Raw genomic sequence first — 24,021 nt, 5'->3', positions numbered from 1 at the left:
ACTTACAAAAACATTTGAGTTGATCTGAAAGGCCTTAAAGCTTGATGACGGATTGGATTTGAGCCTGTGGATTTTAGATGACCACAGCTACAAAGATGAAACACATCTGGAGCGGTACGGTCCGTTACTGATACGTTGGCTTAATCTAACTGCAGAATTCTACAATGTGTGTGTGTGTGTGTGTGTGTGTGTGTGTGTGTGTGTGTGTGTGTGTGTGCCAGGATTCATCAAATATGAAATGTTCTGACATATTGCTCAGAACAGCAAATATTCCATTTAAAAAAGTGAAAACGTGTAAAAGCAGAAACGAGTTTAGCTGGAGGCTGCCACTGACAGCAGTCTGTGACGTTATGGATTAAAATTTAGAATTTTAATATCACAAAAAAGACATTTTTAATCACATATGTTCACCTGCCTGGTTATACAAACCATTTTTGGATTTGTTGCATAAGACTCAGAAAATCGTGTTTCCATAGCAACAGCCATTTGATGCATATTGCAGTGCCAGTTGTGATCACTGCTCTAAATTTGATGTACATTCCCCACACAAAACTATGCTTTCCCCCCTTTTTAAAAAAACAAAGCAAAACAACAAAAAAAAGAAGCCATCTTCCTGATCCAGAGCTGCATTTTCTCGAGTTTCGGGGTGATTCTGATAGATTCACAAACACGATCCTTGCAACATTAAAGATGAAATAGACAAGCCAAAAATACACACTAGGTACAAGATACGGTCTTCGGATTTCCGCTCACATGCAGTCTTCTAAAACACAAAATGGCCAACACACAAACGAGTGCAGCAGTGACCCCATGGCAAGGGCAGCCGCACACATAAATAATCTGCCACAGGCATCACTCAAGATGGAGTCCAGACTGCACTGCACTTAACTCCATCAGACTGTCCACCCGATCAACAGACTACTCCACTTCCCTCGCTGGTTCCCTGGTGAATGTGAAGCCCGTTCCTTATTCATGTGTACACTTCTACATTTAAATTTTACAATAATTAGGATAGAAATTCTCTCTAATCTTCAACAGCATTGGCCTCATCAAACAAAATCCTACTGATGTAATATAAGGGCAACAAGACAGATGTTGTCTTTGGAGATCTGGCATTTTAAATGACATTCTTTGCAGATGCAGTAACAGATTTATTCTCCTGTCTTGTCCGGTGTGCCTTTCCAAATCAGAGTGACAACCTGTTCATATCTGTTTCTGCAGCGATGCAATAACTGACGTATCTTTTCACGCAGCCCAGTCACAAAATAGAACATATGACACACCAATTCTCACTCTGACTTCTGCTTGAGCAACACATTACTGGACACTTGCTGAGAAAACCTCTTTGTGCTGCCCTTGCAGCTGTGGTGGAAGCTGAGGCTCTAGGTGATAAGACTCATGACCCCATTGTGCATGGGTTCCAGCCTGGGAATCTTCTCTGCTCATCTGACTTCGTCTTACAAATGGGTCAAGCAAGCAAGTCTGTCTCATACTTTGACTGATTTAGTCGTTCACAGCAACACAAACACGAAAGAACACTCAGGATCAGAAAAAGAAATTTCTGGTTTCTTGTAACTGTCATTTGCTGGGAGTATGCTTTGTGACAAAAAAAAGGGATTGCATTTTCACATATTAATGTGACCGGATAATATCTGTATGGGCTCATGAATCCCCAGCTGGGGTATGTGCGCCCCTTGGGATATGAACAAAAAAGCACCCTCTCAAAAATAATTCCACCTTTTTATCTTTTCCCCACCTGCATTCTGTAGAGATCCATATGTTGCCTAACTTTCAAACACAGGTGAAACGCTGAAATGATCGATCGTTCCTTTATTTCTGCGGAAGCAGCAGAATCTGTCAGTGGATGCAGAACATGTACAACAAGCATCCACCCCAGAGCTTCCACTACCATGTTGGACAGAACTAGCATTAACATTGGCGGTGCTAGCCTAGCCCCGCTGTCAGGAGGGTTTAACGAAATATGAGCTGTTTACGAGGCTGCATAAAGCGCAAAAACTGTAAATAGCATTGTCATGCGTTCATATGATGGGCTTATCTTGTGTTTCCTGCGCTTCCTTTTTGTAGCAGAAATACAAATATGGCCAAAATATAAGGGGGGGGGGGTACAGGACTTAACAAAGCTTGGCAGCTGCTGATGTAGCCTCTGTATGAGTAGGATAGAACCCGAACGTGTTTCTCACTCAGGGAGACGCTCGACTAAACCTCACATCCTGCAACCACTGGGGGCAGCACAGACAGGGGGCACCAGAGAACCTCCCTGCTAAAATGCCACTTCATGCCAAAGCTTGAATCGACTGTTGTCATCTGCAGCGTTAAACTGAGGATTTGTCCATAAATACTGTTGGACAACTAACAAGGATAAAACCGGTGATTCAAATAAAAGCAGGCTACTTTTAAGTTACAAAAAGATTATACTGCATTGTACACACGTTGAAACAGATTTGAAATGTGCTTTATTCTATTTTTGTAGAAAAAAATATAGACAAGGGTTGTAAATCCACATAATCTGGTCAAAATGTGCTTAAACCACTTGTACTGATCTCTGAAAATATTCTTTTCAATTCTGTCTGCATCTTGTCTTTTCATTTCTTTCAGTAGCTTGGGAGAAATGCAATCATGAAATCTACGCCGGGCTCTTCAAATGTGGCTATGTAAGAGCAAATCACATGTCTGACTGTCAATTGTGTTAAACAAATGGAGCCGCATTAGAGGGAGGAGAGCAGCGTGAAGTGATGTGGATGTACAGTAATCACCCAGCAGAGACAGGCCGATGGGCACCTCTTTGTTTCCTCCCCATATATACACATTACCAATTGTTCTAGAGCGGTCCCCCCGCCCCCCCCCCCCCCCCCCCCCAAAAAAATTTGGCCCAACAGATGTAAAAATAAGGAACAATGAAAAAAGAAAAAAAAATACAGGTCCTAATAATAACATATATTTTAAAAGATATCTGAAATCTATACTGTAAATCACTGTTTTCCTCTTTATTTATGATTCCTTGCTTTCAAGAATGTCAATTTGGCAAAAGTGAAATAAGAAAAGAGAAAAGAAAACAAATTATGACCTTTCACTACGGACAGTGGTCCATATTATTCTCAAATGTAATTTTTGGCTCTCCAGTGGTAAAGGTTTGGGTCCCGCTGTTGTAGAGCGTCTTTTCAGGGTCACGTGGGAACCAGAGAAGGCTAGCCTGCACTGACCAAGAGCCTCCATCACCGGGGCCACACCTGACCTTTATGTTCCACACTGCTCCTGATAATCAAACTCAATTGCCATTTAATTTCACTTTATTAATTCTATTTGATACACTGAACGAGCCAGTAGGTGGTGTGTGTGTGTGTGTGTGTGTGTGTGTGTGTGTGTGTGTGTGTGTGTGTGTGTGTGTGTGTGTGTGTGTGTGCAACTGTTCAGGATTGCTTTCTGGAAACACAATAAAAAGAAATCATGAATAAAATGAGTGAATATTTGACAGAAAAATGTTCCATTTCACCACAAAGTAAACAGGTTCGTGACGTCAGGGACACACAGCCTGTTCAGCCCCACATCTGAACTCTTAGACACACCACTATGGGAGAATTCCAGCATTAGTCAGCACACACTAATGTAGCCACAGGTGCACTTCCTTTGACCTACTTCTGAGTCTTTTAAAGCACAAGTAACCTGAGGACTGGAGGGCCTTCAATAAAAGAAGGGTGGCAAAGTGCTGGTCATGTGATTTGAACAGTACTTAGTATTTGACTGTTAATCTCACAAAAGTAAGCAGGCAATAATTTGATAATATGGAAACTCATAATTGCTGATGTCAGTTTCAATTATTTCCATGATGGAAAAGCATTGATTATAACAGGGAATGCTTCTTGTTATTCACAGTTCATGAGAGCCCACCCATGAGCCAGACTGAAGGCCCTGTGTGGCCACCGTGAGGAGCGAGCCACGCAACTCTGGGCTTCTACTAATCCTGACAAAGCTACTATTTGTCTGCTGCTGCGATTTTGAACTGGAGGCACATCTCCTTTATTTAGTTTTCAATTTCCAAGAATTAGCACAGAGCATTTTGCAGAGAAACTGGGTCAGAATATGGGCATAAGAGGGAATTTCAGGGAGAGAGAGAGAGAGAGAGAGAGAGAGAGAGAGAGAGAGAGAGAGAGAGAGAGAGAGCATGCCTGTGACACTCCAGAAGTCACTTCTGATAACTTCAGATGTGTTTTTTTTTTTCATCAGATGCACAACAGACAGAGACAGATTAAAAAGCTTTATTAAAACTAGCATGATCAGGCAGAACATTAAAGCCAAATAAGCAACATCAAAATCTGACAATTAACTCGACTTGAAAATAAAGCAAGGCCATTCTCTCCCATACTGTCTTTGATCCACTGAGTGGGATGGAACTGGATTACGTTTGATGCGACTCTCGAAGCATCCTGTACAATCTGACGGGTAAATTAGCGAAGAAAAAAACAAAACAAAACCGGAGCTGTACACACAACTTGACTATACCAAGCGAGAAGCACGAGCACCTCCTGTGTCATCCAATCACAGTGAATACAGAAGATATCAAAAAGTCTACTGTATAAAAAAACACAAAGTATAAAGCGTTGGAAATTTACAATAAATGCGTCTACTGGTTCTAAATAGAACATCTGTCCTGAAAACAAAAGGCAGAACCGCTATCCTTCAAGGTCTAACAATTCAAGGTGGTATTTCATCAAGGGGATAATTTGTTATACTGTACCAAATGCCATTATTTCATTCATCAAAAGTCACATATATCTTTTACAATTCAGAAGGCACAAAAGGAGCTCACCAGATGTGCAATTCAACAGCGTGGGGGATCCAGAATGGATAGCGCTCACATGCTCTCTGCAGTTTATACCTCAAAATGCTGTCGTCTGCTTTATACTGCTTGTTCGCTGTCAACACTGGAACCCAAATAATTCACACTTCCTTTCTTTTTCTCACCATCTACTCCCCGAACCTCACCCAATTAGACGGGATCATTTAGCACCCTCGTTATGTGTCTTAATAAGCTCCTTGTTTCTGAGATGTTTAAAAAGTCTTGGGCTTCGCAGTAGTGCAATGGCGCAACCTTCGAGGTCGAACAGGTCAAGAAAAGTTCTATTATTTCAGATTTGAATTATGAACACTACATCATATGCACTAAAACTACACGAATGCAACACAACAAAAAAAAATGCTCTCGGAGGAGCTCACAGAAGCAGCATTAAAAGTTAATACATAAAATATCTATAAAAAACAGGAAAATTCAGAAAACGTCACCTTTGCCGGGAGCTTATATTCTGTTGGCGAGGACTGATTCCTTGCCATATTCTCACTCTTTTTCCATATACGTATCATTACAAAAATTTTTTTTTTCAATTTCAGCTATAATTTTTTTATCGATTCACATGATTTACGATGAATTAATGTGGGTCATATTTGTATTGCCAGTTTTATCAACCTGGGAGAAGTTAGGTTGGGAAGATAAATGCTTAAATGAATGATAGATAAAATATCCTAACAAAGATACATGAATTGACATTTGGCCAATTTTTGACAAAAAGGATTTGTCATGTTTGAATATTTCAGTTTTACCCCACCCTAATTTAGACTGAATAACATTTATCAACCAAGATCACCCGAAACCCCTTTTTTTTTTAAACAGTAACATTATTTTGAACATATTTCAGATTTTTTTTTTTTTTTTTTTTGGTTAAAAATAAATACTGCAGTGGTAAAAATACGGCCAGAGAACTGCATGGCCAGTCTGATATTTCGTCACAGCACACGTGTCTATAAGTAAAGAATGGCACACCTGAAGTTCGTGAATAAATTAGTTCACATATACCCTTTTCCCACTGCACATACTTAAGTTTATGCAGATTATTTGTTAAAAGAGGCAATTTGCCCCTTTTCCTGTACGTGTAGACCAGTTTTCTCTTGTGCATCGCGTTCAACATCACAAATGCACAAGAAAACAAAGTAAACAGTCTCGTAGAAAGCAGCATGGAGGGCAGTTTTGGTGGATATTAATTTATATCTTTTCACTCTGTTCGTTATGTTTTCTTTCTTTTTTTTTTTCAGATGATGTCAGAACGCTGCTTGAGCGCAGACGGATTTAGTTTGCAGCCTAGACGATGTAAAGTCACAGAAGTTAGAGGTGGAGGCAGGAAGCGACCACTGTCTCCGTGCAAATATCGCCGCTCATCGCGCGTGGGTGGAGGTAAATGCTGCGTTCGGTTGTACGTCAGTGTCGATCTGAGCTGCATCATTTGACCTGGGACTGAATGTTGATTAAACCTGCACCTCTGCAGAAATAAGGGGAATGCCCGTGAGAATGCGCACATAGCGTTTTCTTTCTTTCTTTCTTTCTTTCTTTCTTTCTTTCTTTCTTTCTTTCTTTCTTTCTTACTTTCTTTCTTTTTTTGGACCTCTCTGTCCTCCATATTGTTTCTTTACTACAGATCATACAATAAAAATGAAACATTTTAGAGATTTTTTTTCTTTCATCCCAAATTGTTTTCACTTTCACACATTCACCACTGTTGAATACGTCGTAAAAAAGAAAAAAAGAGAAAAAAAAAACTGAGAGTTCAAATACTATTGGACAGCGTGAGCCAAAGCTCGTAATACAGTAGAAATATTTAATATATGTATATATAAAAAAAAGAAAAACCTGAATTACCGTCATTACCAGCTACAGCTCTGAATGTAAATCAGATTTATGGAAGAATCTTATTCACCCTGATTCATGTATTTACTTGTGAATAGGCGTGTTTTCGTACTTTAATACCAAGAATGTTGCATCATGGCTACTTACGTCTAAGGTGAGCTACTGATGGTCTCTATATCTACAGCACACAGCGTAAACCATGGAGAGAAGACAAGTTGAGATGTTTCAAAGCATGGGTGTGTGTGTGTGGGGGGGGGGGGGGGGGACTTACTATGAGGCCAAATATATCCTGACATAAATGATTTCAATTAGTTGTCCAAATGTTTCAAATGTGTTGTAGAATCATGCAGATTCATGCTTTGAAGAGTAAAGGAAGGTGGGAATCTGAGGTGATTCATGGTTGATGGGTCTAAGTTGATGGGGGGGGGGGGGGGCATCTTCTTTATGAGTCATGGGGGAAGGATTTCAGCCAGAGTCCCATGAGGAGACGATTACATCACGGCAGTTCTCTTCTGGGTTCCTGCTGAAAGATAGAGCACAGAATTAGCTGTCAAACTCTCAGTAAACCGACAGAAAGTCCTCACTCGTGCAACGGTGGATCGTGACTGGTTACTGCCACCATTGTTCACACGTCATCGGGTTTGAGGTGTACTTTTTTAACCCAATACTCCAAATTCGAGGTAAAACATACTCAGCTCAAATGACAAATTCCATTGCAGGTTTTAAGCATGCACAAGCAGGCATCACATTTTTGGATTTTTAAGGGCCGGCATTACAGCTAAGTGACGTTAATGTTTGAGGGAGAAAGAAATACAGAAAATAATAAGAATTATAGGCAGAGATTTGAGGCGTGTTCTTACAAAGCACATGTGCAGGGATGCAGAGATTGCAGTTCTCAGGTATTTGACATGCTGGGAGAACATTCAGGACAATTCATTCCTTAATCCAGCCTGTTTTTTTTCATCGTGTAGCCCTGAATCTCTGCCAAAGCTAGCCAGATGTGCACCACACATCTCTGACCAGCAGCCAATTTTATTCTAATCTCAGCTCTCAGTAAGCTGATAGGTTTTCTCTCTTGACAGACCGGCCAGTTTCAATTTAGTGCTCACAGCGGTGTTGCAACAGAGCAGAGGTAGTGAGGGACGGAGTCTGGCCGGGGGCGTGTGTGTGTGTGTGTGTGTGTGTGTGTGTGTGGGGAGGGGGGGTTAAAGGGAACAACGGAAAATAGACAGTTAAAAAAAGGACACTAAATATCGTGGCTCTACAGATGGTAGTTAGCAACCAGCATACCTCCAGTTGTAGAATGGACTTCCTTTCATTTTGAGTACTTAAGAACAGAAGAAAGAGACAAGTTCAGTGGTACAAGTGAAACATTCACATCACGCAAACATCATGAACAAGTCACGCTTCGTACGCGAGTGCGTATCATATTTTTTTTCATCTGTCTGCATTTCTTTTGTTTCACTTTGGTCATCGTCTTCATTGACGATGTGTAGCAGCATCTCATTTAACGCTGCTGCACCACATCTTGTCCTTGTCTGGGCTTCTTTGAAGTACTCCCACTCTTTCACCCACTTGTTATGCTCTGATTGTGTGTTCTGCATCTGCAATAAATGACCTACATTAGGCATCGAACAGTGGAGCGTTTCGGGTTTGGGAGCTCGTGGGGGTGTGTGGGTGGGGTGATTTGTTCGGCCTAATTATGCAATGCGATTGCAAATAGTTGGCACTTGAAGTACGCTGATAATGAACACCAGCGCTGCTGCTCTTATCCTTGTTGTAATGTATTTTTTTGTTGCTGTTCAAATGAGGTGTTTTTCACTCCATTATACATTTTTTCCCTTGTTTTCCATTTGTGTCACGTTTCAGAGCCTTCAGTGTGATATCCATAATTGCTCACTTAAGACTTCAAATGCATGAACCAGGCAAAAACTAACTAAATAAAATACATCATCTCTGATATCCAGATTTAATGTACTATTTTTTTTTTCAAACAGGCATCTGCAAAGAAACAAAAGACACTGGACCTCACTCCCAAAATGGTCTAATGCACAAATTTGTTCTAACTCGGTTTGGGACATTTGAACCCTCGATTTTGTCTTGCAGATGCAAAGCAAAGCCTGAGGTCTTGTACTTCCTTGCTCTTAATATCTCTCGTGTACTTCTTGTAAAGTCTGGGTGACTGACAGGTACAAGAGGAATGAGAACTTACACTGCGCAATCAGGCAAAGCTTCATGTCTGTAAGACTAAACTGAGGGCTAACACAACAGCAAGCGTGTAAGAAGAAGTCTTGGAGCGTTTCGTGATCGAGGGCCAGTGTCCTCATCAGTCATTTAACATATCTGTAATCTTCAATAGGAAGACATACTTTAAGACAGTGAGAAAGTTCGTTCACAATTTAAATGTTTCAACTACTACAACGTATCCCTCCCAACAGCAGGATGCCTACAGTATTAAAGGGCACTTCTCAACAATTTATTAACTTTCAGTGCAAACACTTCAAAAATATTTACCGACCATTGAGGGAAATAAGTTATTTGGGGTTTTTCTACAAGACCCTGAACAAACTATTTTGTTGTTGCATCAACAATCACACATTTACATTATTTTAGACAAATTGAATTTAGTGTGTTGGATAAAAAGTGGACTTTTAAATGTAAATATATTAGTCCAATAGCAATTGATCTTTTTTTCCAAGTCTGATGTACAAACATAAATAATTAAAAGGACTGTGGGTCGATTTACTCAGGCAGGCATGTACACGCTTCAGTTGGCTCTGAAGCAGATGTTCTGTGCCTGTTCTGTAGCTCCTGTGACAGCATTTAACCCAGAAGTCGAACCAAGAAGTTATCATGATGCCGGAGTGAAAACAACATATTTCTGGACAATGATGGAAAAATATACAGCATGTCAAAGGTGTCCATTTTCTTTGATAGTGTTTGCATTTAAGGCTCCTGTTGCTTGTGGCTGGGTGAAATGTCAGGTGTGTGATGCAAAAGGTCAACTGGTAGATATTCAGGTTTCCACCAGCTGTAAGGGGACGGATCGCCTCCTACTGTCCTGGAGGCAGACGAACTTTGCTCGAGAAATTGATTATTTCTCAGTTCTGGTATTCTGGAACATTCTGGAACATTCTGGAACTGACAACACTCAAAGGAATGTCACGGAAAGCGGTGAATTTGTACATACCTCCAGTGTGGACGCTCTAGATTCAGTGGTCTCGCTCGGTCCTATGCTTCTGGGTATGCTGGACACAAAATACCCTGCTCCTTTGGGAATTATGGGCTGTCTCACAACCACTTTGCCTTTGCGGGTCTCTGCGAGGAACAAACTGTACCAGTAGGCATCGCTGGAGATCAAGGTGGAATCAGCTATGGTAGAGCTTCTCTGGCTGATCACGCTGTTCCTGCTGATCACGCTGTTCCTATTGGCTGGTGGGATCTTGATGGCCTTTGGCTTTGGTTTTTGACACTTAAGCACAATAATAACCAGGATGGTTATCAGCAGCAAAAACGAGACGGCTCCCAAACCGATAACTAAATAAAGGTTGAGGTCTGTGAAGACGTCGTACTCTAGTGGCAACTCCGTGGTCTCTGAGAAGGACATGACGTGCTCCACTGTTGATATCTTGATGGTGACAGTAGCAGAGAGAGCGGGGTTGCCATTGTCCTTGGCAACGATCACCAGCCGTTGTTGTCTAGGGTCTCTGTAACTGAACATTCTTGTTGTGCGGATTTCACCGTTGTACTGATCCAGGCTGAAGAGGGTGGCATCAGTGATCTGCAGAAGCTGATACGTGACCCTGGCGTTCTGCTCTGAGTCTGCATCAATGGCGATCACTTTGGCCACCAAGTGTCCCTTATCTGTTGACCTCGGTATCACCTCCTCCACAACGGAGCCTTGCGCCCGCCAAGGTGATACAATGAGAGGAGTATTGTCATTTTGGTCCAGGATGATGATGTGAACTGTCACGTTGCTGCTCAGCGGGGGAACACCAGAGTCCCTCGCTTCGATGTGGAACAGGAATTCCCTCTCTCGCTCATAGTCAAAGGTCTTCAAGGCATACAGATCGCCATTCTCGGGATTGATGGAGAACAGCATTGACATAGACGTGTTAACAATCTCCTTCTCCATTATGAAATAAACTAAGTACTGGTTCTCATTGACATCTGGGTCCAATGCACTTAGTGATGTTAACAACGCCCCTGGCAGATTATTCTCCACAACATGGATTGTGTAGAAGGACTGGGGGAATGTGGGTGCGTTGTCATTGACATCCAGAATGTCTAGAGTGATGGTCTCGTTTTCGGATAACGGTGGCGAACCTTTATCTCTCACCCTCAGCGTGATGTCATATTTGCTGGTCATTTCTCTGTCGAGTGGCTTTGACACCAGCAGCTCAAAGTAACCTTCGGAGGATTTATTTAGGATGAACGGTAAGAATTCCTGCTGATTTAAGGTGAGCTCCACTTCCCCGTTGACTCCTGAGTCCCTATCGCTGACACTGACCACAGCGATCAGCGTCCCTATGGAAACGTCCTCAGTCAGCGCATTCTTTAGGGACTTGATGGTCACCTCTGGGTAGTTATCATTCAGATCTGTGATGGACACCATCACCTTACATTGTCCTAACAGCGGGTTAGCCCCTCTGTCCTGAGCTTGTATGTGCATCTCAAAATTCTGACTCTCCTCATAATCGATAACCCCCTTCACCTTGATCTCACCTGAGTTTGGGTCCAGAGAGAAGAGCTCTTGTGTCTTCTCAGAGGTGTACAGAGTATAGGAATATATCAACTGGGCGTTTGAGCCTTCATCCAAATCTGTTGCATTTAAAGTCATGACCACTGTCCCTGCAGCTGAGTTCTCTGGAACATTTACTTCAAACACCGGCTGAATGAACTGGGGGGCGTTGTCATTGATATCCAAGACATTAATGATGATGCTGGCAGTGCCGGAGCGGGGAGGGACGCCTCCATCCACAGCGGTTAAAATCAAATTATGAATCGAATGCTCCTCTCGGTCCAAATTACCACTAAGAACCAAATCGACGTATTTGGAGCCATCGCTGCCAGTTTGTATATCAATGTTGAAGTATTTGCTTTCGCTCAGATAGTAGGTCTTGATAGAATTGGCCCCTACATCCGCATCCACGGCGTTTGTCAATGAGAATCTCTCTCCGGGAGGGGTTGCCTCTGAAATGTCTAAGTGCATTGTCTTCCTACGGAACACAGGCGCGTTATCGTTGATGTCCATGATCTCTAGTTCGATGTTAAATATGCGAACGGGGTTTTCAAGGATCACATCCATTTTCAGAAAGCACGAGGTTGTTTTAGTCATGCATATGCTCTCCCGGTCTATCTTCTCACGGATAATCAGCTCCCCCGTTTCTTTGTTGATGTCCAGATAATTCTTACTATGAATGACATCGAGCTTTGCTCTCCTCTGCACCATACTGCGAACATCCAGACCCAAATCCGTGGCCAGGTTGGCAACAAAGGAGCCCTCTTCCATCTCCTCCGGAATAGAGTAGCGAGTGATGGACAGCGCTAATCCCCATAGTGACAGGAATGTAAAAACTGCAGCGATCAATCGTGTCCGTACAGGTGCGATGATCGGCGCCATCGTAATGGTGTGTATAAAGATAGAGGTGAAACGTCCTTACGATCAGGTTGTCTTAGTGTCGGGGAGCGCCGGTGTCATTCTCGCTTCCACGCGTCGCAGCTGCAGCAGGCCATGTACAGTAGTAGCGCTGGAGAGCTTGGGCTCACACGATGCTCCGCAGGGGCGTCTGCAGCATTTGTGGGGGCTGCGGGTGGTCTCGTTCTAATGGGGGGGGGGGGGGGGGGGGCGTTGCATTTTTAAAGAAATATCCCGATGTGGTTTCAGGGGCTTTTTTTAAACCTAGCTATTCAACATTTACCCTATATGATGAAATATTATTTTTTACATACAATAGTAACAAATTGGTAGGGGTTAGAAAACATGCTGCAAACTCACAAAACAACTGAAATGCTGCTTCCATTGTCTCACAATGGATGAGTTAAGAACTGAGTTGTTTCCAGAGGGCACTATTTTTGTATTCATTTCTTTATATTGCACATTTTGTGACCAGACCTCATCTCACGAGTCTACTCATGGTGCTGGAACTTAACTAAGTTAATTTCCTGGATGTGTTAAAATGATCAACGCCAAGGTACAACAGTCTGTTAGGTTACCTACCAACAGGAGGACAAGAGTCATCCAGTCTAAATCCTGTGTTGCCTCTGGTTTGGTTGGATGTCCCTACAGATACTGTTAGCAGGAGCATTAGCCATCTGCAAATTACATTCCCCCTGGTGAAAGTCTGTACTGCCAAAAGTGTGTCCAGATGTGTTCATCACTGTTAGAAAGCCTCTGGAAACACTCTCTTGTCAAATTGATGAAGACGTTTTTTTTTTGTGTGTGTTTCGTCTATGAGCATGAGCAGCATGTGGAGCTCTCAGGACCGCCGTCATTTCTACTGATGATGACACTGGAGACTTTCAATTTACACTCTCTTGTGCATGGGTTCATTTTGACAATATGAACGTTTATACAGGGTGGCAAGGTGGTGCAGTGGTCAGCACTGTCGCCTCACAGCAAGAAGGTTCCGGGTTTGAGCACCGGAGGAGTCTGCATGTTCTCCCTGTTCCTGTGTGGGTTCTCTCTTGTTCTCCAGCTTCCTCCCACAGTCCAAAGACATCAAGATGGGACGAGGCTGATTGATACTCTAAACTGACCGTAGGTGTGACTGTGAGTGTGAATGGTTGTCTGTCTCTATGTGTTGGTCCTGTGATGGACTGGCGACCTGTCCAGGGTGAACCCACCTCTCACCTGAAGGCACGCCCCCCCGCGCCCCCCGCGACCCTTAACAGGATAAGCAGAAGAAAATGGATGGATGGAATGTTTAATCATTACACCACTAAGGTATATATATATATATTTTAATAAATCAACCAAAGCAGAGTTTTCCCAGGATATTTGTAAAAGGTGAATCTTATCTGTGTCATTCCTATTCTTGTCTTGTGTTTTGGAGTTAGCTGGTTTATGCATCATCAATAGATCAGTACAATATGACATTGCAAACCAATATGCAAACCACTCCAATTTAATTTTTTTTTCTGAAGGTGTTACATGCAGGCTACAATTTGTCACCCCCCCCCCTTCTTTCAGCTAATCCTCACAGTCTGATCAAATTTATGAACCCTTTTCGAGATTTACAAACACCTGAATTTTTTGAAATGCACAGACATATATTCTTCTTTACAAAAATGAATAATTTCATCTTTAAATCAACCTCCAGTCCAGATACATCTAGGACTGATGGACTCCTATGAGAAGACCATTGCCGACAGCCATAGTGGGCTCATTCTCTCTGTCATTGTCTGTTCTTGCTGCTGCATTTTAATGAGTCTGCTTTCCCTAAACTAAAAGGATTATTTGCTGACATGAAGGGTGATAAGGGGAAGGTGGTCCTCAATATTCTCTCATTTGGCTCCATCCACTGACGATTCCGAGAATTACAGGAAGATGTCACCCATCGCACACCCACACACAGAAGGTGTCCTCTTTCAAGGGTTAAAGCGAATGAATTTCCTCTTTTTTTTTTTTTTTTTATTCTCCCCAGTGTTCCCATGTCTGTATTCAGAGGGAATGTGCATCCATGGGTGCATCCTTTGGACAAAAGGCAAATAGATGCCATGTAAAAATCTCAGGAGTATCATATACACAGGATAATATGATGAGCAAGTTTAGCCGGACTAGCAGGTTTAAGATGTTCCCAAATGGCTCCTTCTGAGCTAAAACACAAGAGGAAAAACACTTTTGTATGTCAGAGCTTGTGCAACATGAAGCCAAAAATAATCCAATATCTTGTTGACTGCATTGTTAAATCAACGTTTTATTTGATGTTCTTTCATTATAACGAGAATGGAGTGTTGTGGATTTACTAAATGCAACTAATTCCGTTAAACAACATCTGGCGTTACCATTTCTTTTCTGCTGTTTTCAGTAGCAGAACAGGAAAATGCAATTAAAGACTTACAGTATGTGGGGATGTAAAAGGGAGTTTTGACATGCAGCGACTCTAACATAATGGCCGTTTGGACGAATCAAGGTTGGGTTCCACTAAAAAACGCATTTGTGTGAGAGAGGCGCCCTCTAGTGGACAAAGAGACATTCATCAACTCCACCAGGTAATGAAGCCATGGATTGATAGGAAGGAGGAGGGAGTAATAAAGAAATAAAGCAACACAGCTTGGCCTATGATTAGATTTTTTATGGCACAAATGCGAGGCATATGCTTGGTGTCTCTGCTTGCAACACATGGGACAAATGTATTATGAATGACAGCTCCGGCTGGCAGTTTTTGGGAGCAGTTGTGATACAGTCAGAGATAAATTTTGGCTTGCCTTTCTGGAAATATTGGCAGGATTAAGATGTGAGCCCAGCAGCTTTTGTGCTTTACATTCTGTTCCAAAAAATATCTATAAACGACAGGAATGTCTTTTTTTTTTTGTTACCTCCACCTGACTCCATCTATCACTATAAACTTCTAAACAAATTTGAAACTGGTCCCTGGAACGGTAATGAAGCAGCTCACGTGGCAGTCAGTGACCAGTCCCGAGATTAACCCGTTGATTGCTGTCGGCTCAGTGATGGGGGCGATGCATCTTGTGGATTAAAGCGAGGCAGCTGACACTGTTGTCCAGAATATCAAGTCAAAAGATTAAATGACACTAAGAGCTTCATAAACACAACTCATGTCACACTGAGAGAGAGAGAGAGAGAGAGAGAGAGAGAGCGAGAGAGAGAGAGAGAGAGAATGACTGGATGTGCTGTTTGTAGACATCTGACCCCTCTGGAATCAAAGGTCATTATCGGTGTCAGTGAGCAGCACTTTTGCTTTTACACTCTTCTTCTCTGAGGCACTTTTGAATCGGCTAAGCTAACTCCCGACACATTTGATTCACTGCTCGATCTTACTAATCTGCACAGAGCTCACATACTGTGGTTGTGATGTAAAGACTCCTCAATGTCAGCCTGACTGTGCCAAAAGAACAGATTCATATCATTTTTTTTTACACTGTATTGATGTATTTATCCCCCCAGAGACACAAACCTCAGACTTTGGCAGCTAAATATAATGGTCTGATGCCTGTTCGGGTAAAAACAACTACAGTTGCAGAGTTGAAGATGAATTTTATTCATATATATTTATATATATATAAGCTGTACATACTCTATATACAGTGTGACCAATGCTACCAAGCATCAATAGAGTTCATTAACAAGTTCAACTACATATCACAGTCTTAATGCTCATAGCTAATGAATGAATTATGTCTCTTTAACCATTCTGATCAGCCAGAGGCTGCATTCATCTGTGCCGTTGCCCTTCTAAATGTCACTCGATTCAAAGCGATGCATCACAGGGGTTTATACGACTTTCCCGTGGTGTGCTTGTGTATTGCATTCAGACTTCTGAACGAATGCCCTGTCAGATAATTGAGATGGGAGAACTGTTTGGTTGTCAAACCAAATTTGCAAATACAAGACTTTTCAAGTTTCTGGTAAATTAGTTTGATAATAGCAACCTGTGCTTTGGAGGTTATCACACTTGCTTACTCGTGGCTGTGCACAGAAAAGTGTCTGCCTTAGCATTTTAATGAACATCCCCCATGACCTTGTTGAGAACCAGAAGGATCCATAAATATCAAAATATACATCCTTGAACTCACCGCTGTTGAGTATGACAAACTTTCCTTCTTTACAAAACTGAATTGATGGGAAAAATTGATTTATGCTACTTGGTAGACCCACTATAACACAAACTTGACCCACTCTATTTACTCATTTACAACAGCAATAATAAAAAATACTAATGGAAAGTGGTTGTATTAAATGACATAGAGAAAAGGAGAAATACAGTCTGTTAGCCTCAAAGAGCAAATGAGAAATGATAGTCAAAAATGGAGCCTGACAGATAATATGCATCACACCCACAGACAGTAAACAGCCGGTGCATCATTTAAAGATACCATTGCCAATGAGATCTTCATCTTTGTCAAAAGAATGTTCGTAGTTTGAGATGAATCTCTTTTTCTTTCCAAAAGTAGAAAAAGTATTGTAGACATCCAGTTCACCTCTGGGTGCGAACTTCAGGGTGCTGTAGCCAGATGTGGTACCGGGGATGTAGACGTTGTGCTGGTAGTCCGGTGCTTCTGAGTGAGGCTGAGTGTATTTTGGAGTCCATGAGAAATTAGGAACTGGTTCTTCTTGAATAGACATCTTGCAGCCTTGAAAATGTGCGGAAATAAAACATTACAATGTATTTTGTTGCCTACAATTCTAGCTTGAACACATAGACATGCTGCAGCCCCGTGTGAAAATCCCCTCTGAGGGGGATGGTGGTTAAAGACCATATTTCACACTTGTCACCCACCGTTCATATGATTCCCCCAGGTCCAGTATTGTGGAGCCACAGAGCAGAAAAACCCATCAGCATCATATTTTTGTTGCCGTGACAGCGTACCTTCCATATTTCCTGAACTGTACCTGAAAAAAATAAAGACACATTACAAACACAGTTTAAGGCGTTTGCCTGCATGTGTGTGTATTTGTATTGGCTGAACCATTCATTTACCTCTTGTACGCCGAGTTGCGCTGGTTCTTGGTCCAGGTCCAGTCCTGGCTGGAATACTTAAGCTGCACAGTTGAAACATAACCAGAATTTGTAAATCAATGACCTGCTCAAGAGCAGTAAATGCACTGTTAGTTGACACAACCTTCTTCATCAGCCAATACCTGCTCTCCAAAGCCAAGTTAGCGTGGTCGTCTCAGCATACAGTGCTACCCTTGGGTGAGTCAGCAGAACGGAAGAACTGGCTGACAATATCAGCTGTTATCATAAGATAACAGCGCAACACATGAATGACAAGTCTGACGCTTCACTGCTTTGGTAGCATTCTGTCAGTGAATTCTACAATATATGGTGACTCCTATATTGTCAAATGTGGGCAATATTATACATTTTCCTCAGTCAAAAGGGACAACGGTTTAGAAGAGGTCCAAAACGCTTTAATCAACTACGATGATGTGGTAGCACAGCTGTTGCCTGTTCCTGTTTGTGCTCAGACAGGCTAAGGTTTTTTTATTTAGAAAAAAAATCACGTTATCCTTTGATAGGGATGATTAACTGATGAATCTCTGCGAAATGACTGTTCTGAACTTCACGTTAATTAATTCAGCTTCATGCGAGTGCGACATACTGCTACTGAGGGGGCTGTGGGAGAACTTGGAGGACCTGCAGATGCTAAAGGGGTCAGCAAAGAAGAAGAGGAGGATGGATTTAAATATTCTTAAACATCCATCCATCCATTTTCTACCGTTTATCATGTTAAGGGTCCCGGGGGGCTGGAGCCTCTCCCAGCAGCCTTCAGGTGAGTGGGTTCAACCTGGACAGGTCGCCAGTCCATCACAGGACCAACACATAGAGACAGACAACCATTCACACTCACAGCCACACCTTCGGTCAATTTAGAGTATCAATCAGCCTCGTCCCCTCTTGATATCTTTGAACTGTGGGAGGAAGCTGGAGTACCAGAGAGAACCCACACAGGAACAGGGAGAACATGCAGACTCCACACAGAAAGATCCTGTGATGGAGCCGGGACTTGAACCTGTGACGCGACATCGCCGACCGCTGCACCACCGTGCAGCCTATTCTCAAACAATTTTAGGTAAAAAAAAAAGTAATTAATTCATTCATTTATACAAATATGAATGTACTGGATGATTAAACAGTTTATTTTAATCTTGGTTGAGAAACTTGAATCTGTAGAAAAACATCTAAACAAAGATAATAATTATAGTTAGTTTTGCAAATTCAGGGAAACTACATTGTTGTGCACGCCTGGCTGAGTGCTGTCACATCGACTTTGACCACATTCTCTTTTCAAGTTGTCCTTGAGTCCAAGTGGACATTTGAGCCAAATTTAAAGAAATTCCCTGAAGGTGTTGCTGAGGAATCGTATTAACAAAAATGGGACAACTACAACGTAGATGTGACATGACCTTGACCTTTGACTTTTTAAAATTTCCCAGCTCATCCTGGGCACACTGGACATTTGTAGACTGTCATGTCACAAAACTAGAGCGTACAGGTGGACGCTAAACATCATAAGATAACTAGAGGACAAATTATACCTCATGGCCCCCGAGTGACTAAATTGAATGAACTTTTTTTTAACTGCGGGGCTCTGTGACGTCGCCATACTGGGGAGGTGAAGTAATGAGGAGCTCCACTAACTACTCTGGGAGATGGAGGCCTACAACTTGAGGGCAGGGACATGGCGGAGGGTAAACACTGTTTACTCATCTCTACAATTCTGAAAGAGCGAAGCTGGAGGGTAGACTGGGGCCGCTTTCATGGAGTAAACAAATGAATCATACTTCAAAGGAGGATTTATCTTAACTGAATATTTATATGACTTATTTTAAATGAAATGTCCCGCAACAAATAATCTCTGACAAATGACAAGAAGCGCAGTAGCTGCTAAAGCTCTGTTAGCTTAATTTATCCCTCCACGTACCGTTGCCGGCAGGTTAAAGACTCATACCGGAGACTCTCAGTCTTACTGACCGTGGGGCAAGAATTTAAGATTTTTTTCTTTTATCATAAATTTATTTAATCTCTGTTTGCCTTAGAAAAAGTCATCTAAATTAAGGGCTTCAAGTCATTTTATTTCATCACACTGATCTGAGGAATATATACTCATGAATAACTATATTTTAGAGATACGGAGGTACGTTGGAGTTTCTACTTTACTCTTGGCTTCATTTCATGTGTGAAGTTTGTATTTTGCACCCGTGAGCTCTGCGCAGGCCCGAACTCAGTTCTGCACCTGCAGATTCCTATTACAGTGTGACCTGAGCTCTGTTCCTACGTTTGATTTTCAGAGTCAGAAGCCACGACGTTAAGAGGAGGGAGTGAGGTCCAACTGTGCTCCAGCTGCCAGCCTGGCTGCATCATGCTGTTGGGTGTCTCTTTGTGCACAAAGTGTGTAATAAGTAGTGACAGATGTTAGAGAGAGTGAAGTTACAATTTAATGATCATCATGAAGTGATGAGTTATTCAGGACGGTGTGTGGATTTTCTTCACCGTGGTGTTCAACCAAGAGCAAGTCAACTGTGGTTCAGCGTTTAAAACATTAATCCTGATTCCGTTGATTTGTGCGTAAATCCATCCATCCATTTTCTTCCGCTTATCCTGTTAAGGGTCGTGGGGGGGCTGGAGCCTATCCCAGCGAGGTTCACCATGGACAGGTCACCAGTTCATCACAGGGCCAACACATACAGACAGACAACCATTCACTCTCACAGTCACAGCTACGGTCAATTTAGAGTATCAATCAGCCTCGTCCTCTCTTGATGTCTTTGGACTGTGGGAGGAAGCTGGAGTACCAGAGAGAACCCACACAGGAACAGGGAGATCATGGAGACTCCACACAGAAAGATCCTGTGCTGGAGCCGGGACTTGAACCCTGAACCTTCTTGCTGTGAGGTGACAGTGCTGACCACTGCACCACCGTGCTGCCTGCTTACATACAATTAAGAGAAAATCTGCATCTCTTATCACTACATCAACATCAGAATCCCTCACTTAAGACACTGAGACTTGGACGTGCAAATCCTTCGTATCGTTTTTGTTCTGCTAATGACAAACCAGGTCTAAGACTTTATTACAACATTTACGGTATTTGATGTTTTTGCCTCTTCTCATGTGGTGTGTGTTATGTCTTTACTTTTTTCATATTTTCACCAGATTTGCCAGTTTAATTTCCCTCCATACAAACCCACGCGTGTAGTAAATGATCGATATGTTACAGCGACACCTAGTGTGACAAATGCATGATTACTCCTCAACCTTCCTGCCTGTTTTTATCGACCTGTAACTCCAGGATGACCGTTGAAGTGTAAATTGGGTGCTGTGTTTTTCACCTCTGCCCAAAAATGTGATATCCGATGCTTCATTTCCAGTGCATTTACCTCGTTTGGGGTTGCAGCTCTGTTGTTGGACTGCTCTTGACGCTCCAGTGCGCTCCAGCCAGAGGTCAGGTAGTCTGTGCTCTTGGCATTATTCTGTTGAACTGACATTACCGGACTGCAAGGCTTCAGGAACATAAAGTCACTTTTAGAGGATTCCGGTGTCAGACACATTTTATAGCAATAAGCCGGCGGCAGCGCGCTGGTGCTGTTTGCCTCTGCGCAACCAGAAGCGTCCGCGGACATCCGAACATTCAAGTTGGACTTTTTGAACACCTCAGGGCTGGTGGATTTCTCTGCGCAAGAGCAGCAGCAACACCACTCGTGGATGGAGGGGAAGTTGGACTCTCCGCTGGACGCTCTGTCCTTTAGTCTCCTCACTGTAACCAGGACGATGATAGCCACGAGAAATGTGAAGGAGATTGCGCCCAGAGACACGATTAAGTACAGGGTGAAGTTCGAGCTGTGATGAGGGCTTAGTGACAGGTCACCCAAATCGGGATGCGAACTTGGCAGGCTGTCAACCACTGACAGGATGATGGAAACTGTGGCCGAGAGGGGTGGCTGACCATTGTCCTTCACCAGAATGACCAATCTGTGCCTCGTGGGGTCTTTTTCTACCAACTGGCGTATTGTCCTGATTTCGCCTGTGTACAGAGCCACGCTGAACAAGCTCGGGTCTGTCGCTTGGAGCATTTGATAAAATAAACGCGAGTTTTGACCAGCGTCTGCGTCCACCGCGCTGATTTTAGTGACGAGATAACCAGCGTCAACTGATCTTGGTACTGCTTCGCTGGGGGGCGTTCCGTTTTGTGGAAGCGGTGACGTTATGACAGGTGGATTGTCGTTTTGGTCCAAAATAAAGATATTGACTGAAACGTTGTTGCTCAGAGGAGGAAACCCGGCGTCTTGAGCTTGAACTGTGATTTGAAAGTTTTTAAGCTGTTCGTGGTCAAATGAGCGCAGTGCGTAAATATTCCCGTTGTCCGAATTTATGGAGACATACGTGGACAGAGGCATTCCTTGAACGTCCCCGTCCAGTATAGAATAGGAGAGGTATGCGTTTTGACCAGAATCTGGATCCAGAGCAGTTACAGAGCAGATGGAAGCCCCTGGCGCGTTATTCTCAGTCAAATACACAGTGTAGGACGGCTGCTTGAAGTGAGGCGCGTTATCGTTCACGTCTGACACCTGCACTAAAATAGTTTTCCGAGTGAAAAGCGGCGGGGACCCCATGTCTCTGGCCGTTAACGTGATGTTATACTCTGCCACTGCTTCTCTATCCAGAAAATCACAGGTAACTAACGTGTAATAGTTCTTAAAGGATGAGTGGAGCTGAAATGGGACATGATGAGGGATCTCACAGTCCACGTTCCCGTTCTCTCCCGAGTCTTTGTCCATCACACTAATGACGGCTATCACCGTTCCAGGAGGCGCGTCTTCCTGCACAGGTGTGGACACTGACGTCAGAATCACCTCTGGGAGGTTGTCGTTTCGATCCAAAACGTTCACCAGAACTTTGCAGTGAACCGCTACAGCGGAGGGACCTTTATCTTTAGCCTGGACATAAATTTCATGCATTCTGGCTTTTTCATAATCTATCACTCCTTTGACTTTGATTTCACCTGTGCGCGAGTCTACGGTGAAAAGCTGGCGCACTTTGATAGGCGCGTGGCCGCTAAATGAATAAGTGATATCAGCATTGGTTCCCTCATCTAAATCAGACGCGTTGAGTTTGATGACAACCGTTCCCTTAGGGGCGTTTTCAGCCAATCTCACTCTGTAAAACGATTGATCAAACACAGGCGCGTTATCGTTTGCATCCAAGACGGTGATGTCAATTTGCGCAGTGCCAGATCTCTCCGGCGCGCCACCGTCCACTGCTGTCAGGACCATCTGATGCGCACTCTGCTGCTCTCTATCCAAAGGGTTTTGTAGGACGAGTTCAGCAAATTTACTTCCATCACTGCGCGTCTGTATGTCTAAAAGAAAATGCTCATTCACACTCAGCAAATAGGTGCGCAGTGAATTGGATCCAACATCCAAATCTTGCGCGCTCTCAAGTGGGAAACGTGATCCCGGCGCAGCGGACTCAGAGATGTCCAGATTAAATTCGGTCCACGGGAAACTAGGAGAGTTGTCATTCACGTCCAGTATCTCCACCTCCACCCTGTACAGCTCCAGAGGGTTTTCTATCACCACCTGCAAGTGGAAAGAACAGGACAAACTCTGCTCGCATAGTTCTTCGCGGTCAATTCTTTCGTTGACGAATAAAACTCCATTCTCCAAATTTACTTCCACGTATTGCTTTCTGGCACCGGAAACAATTCGGAATCTGCGCGCAGAGAGTTTATCCAAATCCAATCCTAGGTCCTCAGCTATATTGCCAACAAAAGCTCCATGCTCCAGTTCCTCTGGGATGGAGTAGCGAATCTGTCCCCAGACCGCATCCAAGAAACAAGTGAACAACGCCAACCGGCACACCGCATGCCACTTCACGCACAATCTTTTCTTTGCCTCGTGCGCGTCCATCTGTAGGCTGATTCAATCCCGCATCTCACACCAAAAACTTGATGGTTAGAGCAGAATGGTGTACAGCACAGTCTGGATATAAACTTGACATTGGTGGAGCTGGAAGAGCGCCTGTCTGCCTGAAAGAAAAAAAGAGGAGAGCGAGAGAGAGAGAGAGACAGGGGGAGAGAGAGATGCGCAAAGGCTACCAGCCTATCTGAGATTAGTGTGTGTTTTGTGTGTCAGCGTGTGTGTCTGTGTGTGTGTCTGTGTGTGTGTGTTTATCATTGGCCCTACTGTTCCAATTGTGGGGAAACGACATCTGCTTGGTTAATCTTTTCAGTCTACTAGCCCGATCAAATTCATGTCACAGCCTCTAGGCTTTAAGCACAGGTCAAACGCTCTGGATTCAGTTTCATCATTCTGAAATAATATTAAAAAAAATTAATGAGCCAACAGCATATCCACTTATAACACCGACAAAAAGTTAGTTGGAGCGTGAAGATCCTTATTTTCATTCCACCGATCTTTAAAATGTTGAATTTATTGAAGTGCTATTAAACCCACAGATAGTAAAAATTTGGAATGAGAGGATTCCATCTGACATTTTCAAAAATAAACACTTTTTTGAATGAATATAAATGCCATTATTGACTTTAATCTGAAAAGGAAAGCAACGTGGATATATTCTAATTTTTGTGTGTAGTAAAAGTAAGTTGAACCTTTTTTTTTTTTTAAATCACAAGAAAAAACA

At 42.9% G+C, this 24,021-nt stretch overlaps 2 protein-coding genes across 4 annotated transcripts; both read right to left on the bottom strand.

The window, feature by feature from the left end:
* Positions 1–4,260: 4,260 nt before the first annotated feature.
* On the bottom strand, positions 4,261–12,454 carry LOC147248943 (protocadherin alpha-C2-like). 3 transcript variants are annotated; one of them, XM_086227263.1, is made up of 3 exons: positions 9,882–12,454; positions 7,982–8,018; positions 4,261–7,214 (listed from the first exon to the last, which is right to left on the bottom strand). In XM_086227263.1, exons 1-2 carry the CDS (start codon positions 12,312–12,314, stop codon positions 8,007–8,009), a joined length of 2,445 nt encoding a protein of 814 aa, XP_086083389.1. In that variant the 5' UTR covers positions 12,315–12,454; the 3' UTR covers positions 4,261–7,214; positions 7,982–8,006. The 3 variants fall into 3 exon arrangements, with proteins under 3 accessions (XP_086083389.1, XP_086083390.1, XP_086083387.1); XM_086227264.1 differs by having other exon boundaries at positions 4,261–7,211; XM_086227261.1 differs by lacking the exon at positions 7,982–8,018.
* Positions 12,455–15,967: 3,513 nt separating this feature from the next.
* Positions 15,968–23,400, bottom strand: LOC147248942 (protocadherin gamma-A11-like). Its single transcript, XM_086179025.1, has 4 exons — positions 20,760–23,400; positions 17,356–17,417; positions 17,155–17,267; positions 15,968–17,008 (listed from the first exon to the last, which is right to left on the bottom strand). The coding sequence occupies exons 1-4, from the start codon at positions 23,286–23,288 to the stop codon at positions 16,737–16,739; spliced, it is 2,976 nt and encodes a 991-aa protein (XP_086035151.1). The 5' UTR covers positions 23,289–23,400; the 3' UTR covers positions 15,968–16,736.
* Positions 23,401–24,021: the final 621 nt, after the last annotated feature.

This window comes from Aulostomus chinensis, chromosome 15, assembly GCF_037954235.1.
Source record: "Aulostomus chinensis isolate RoL2024-O1b breed Wild chromosome 15, RoL_Achi_v1.0, whole genome shotgun sequence".
Taxonomy (NCBI): Eukaryota; Metazoa; Chordata; class Actinopteri; order Syngnathiformes; family Aulostomidae; genus Aulostomus; species Aulostomus chinensis.
The sequence above is the reverse complement of the archived record's forward strand: the minus strand, read 5'-3'. Positions and strand labels throughout refer to the sequence as shown.

What these genes read in the sequence shown, in the direction of transcription:
- LOC147248942 (XM_086179025.1), bottom strand. Translation starts at nt 23,288, where the DNA reads ATGGACGCGCACGAGGCAAAGAAAAGATTGTGCGTGAAGTGGCATGCG. An exon ending in GAGCTGCAACCCCAAACGAG is followed by an intron (nt 17,418 to 20,759) that starts GTAAATGCACTG and finishes TCAACTGTGCAG; the next exon opens with CTTAAGTATTCCAGCCAGGA. An exon ending in CGCAACTCGGCGTACAAGAG is followed by an intron (nt 17,268 to 17,355) that starts GTAAATGAATGG and finishes TATTTTTTTCAG; the next exon opens with GTACAGTTCAGGAAATATGG.
- LOC147248943 (XM_086227261.1), bottom strand. Translation starts at nt 12,314, where the DNA reads ATGGCGCCGATCATCGCACCTGTACGGACACGATTGATCGCTGCAGTT. An exon ending in CTAGAGCGTCCACACTGGAG is followed by an intron (nt 7,215 to 9,881) that starts GTATGTACAAAT and finishes TCTATCTTTCAG; the next exon opens with CAGGAACCCAGAAGAGAACT.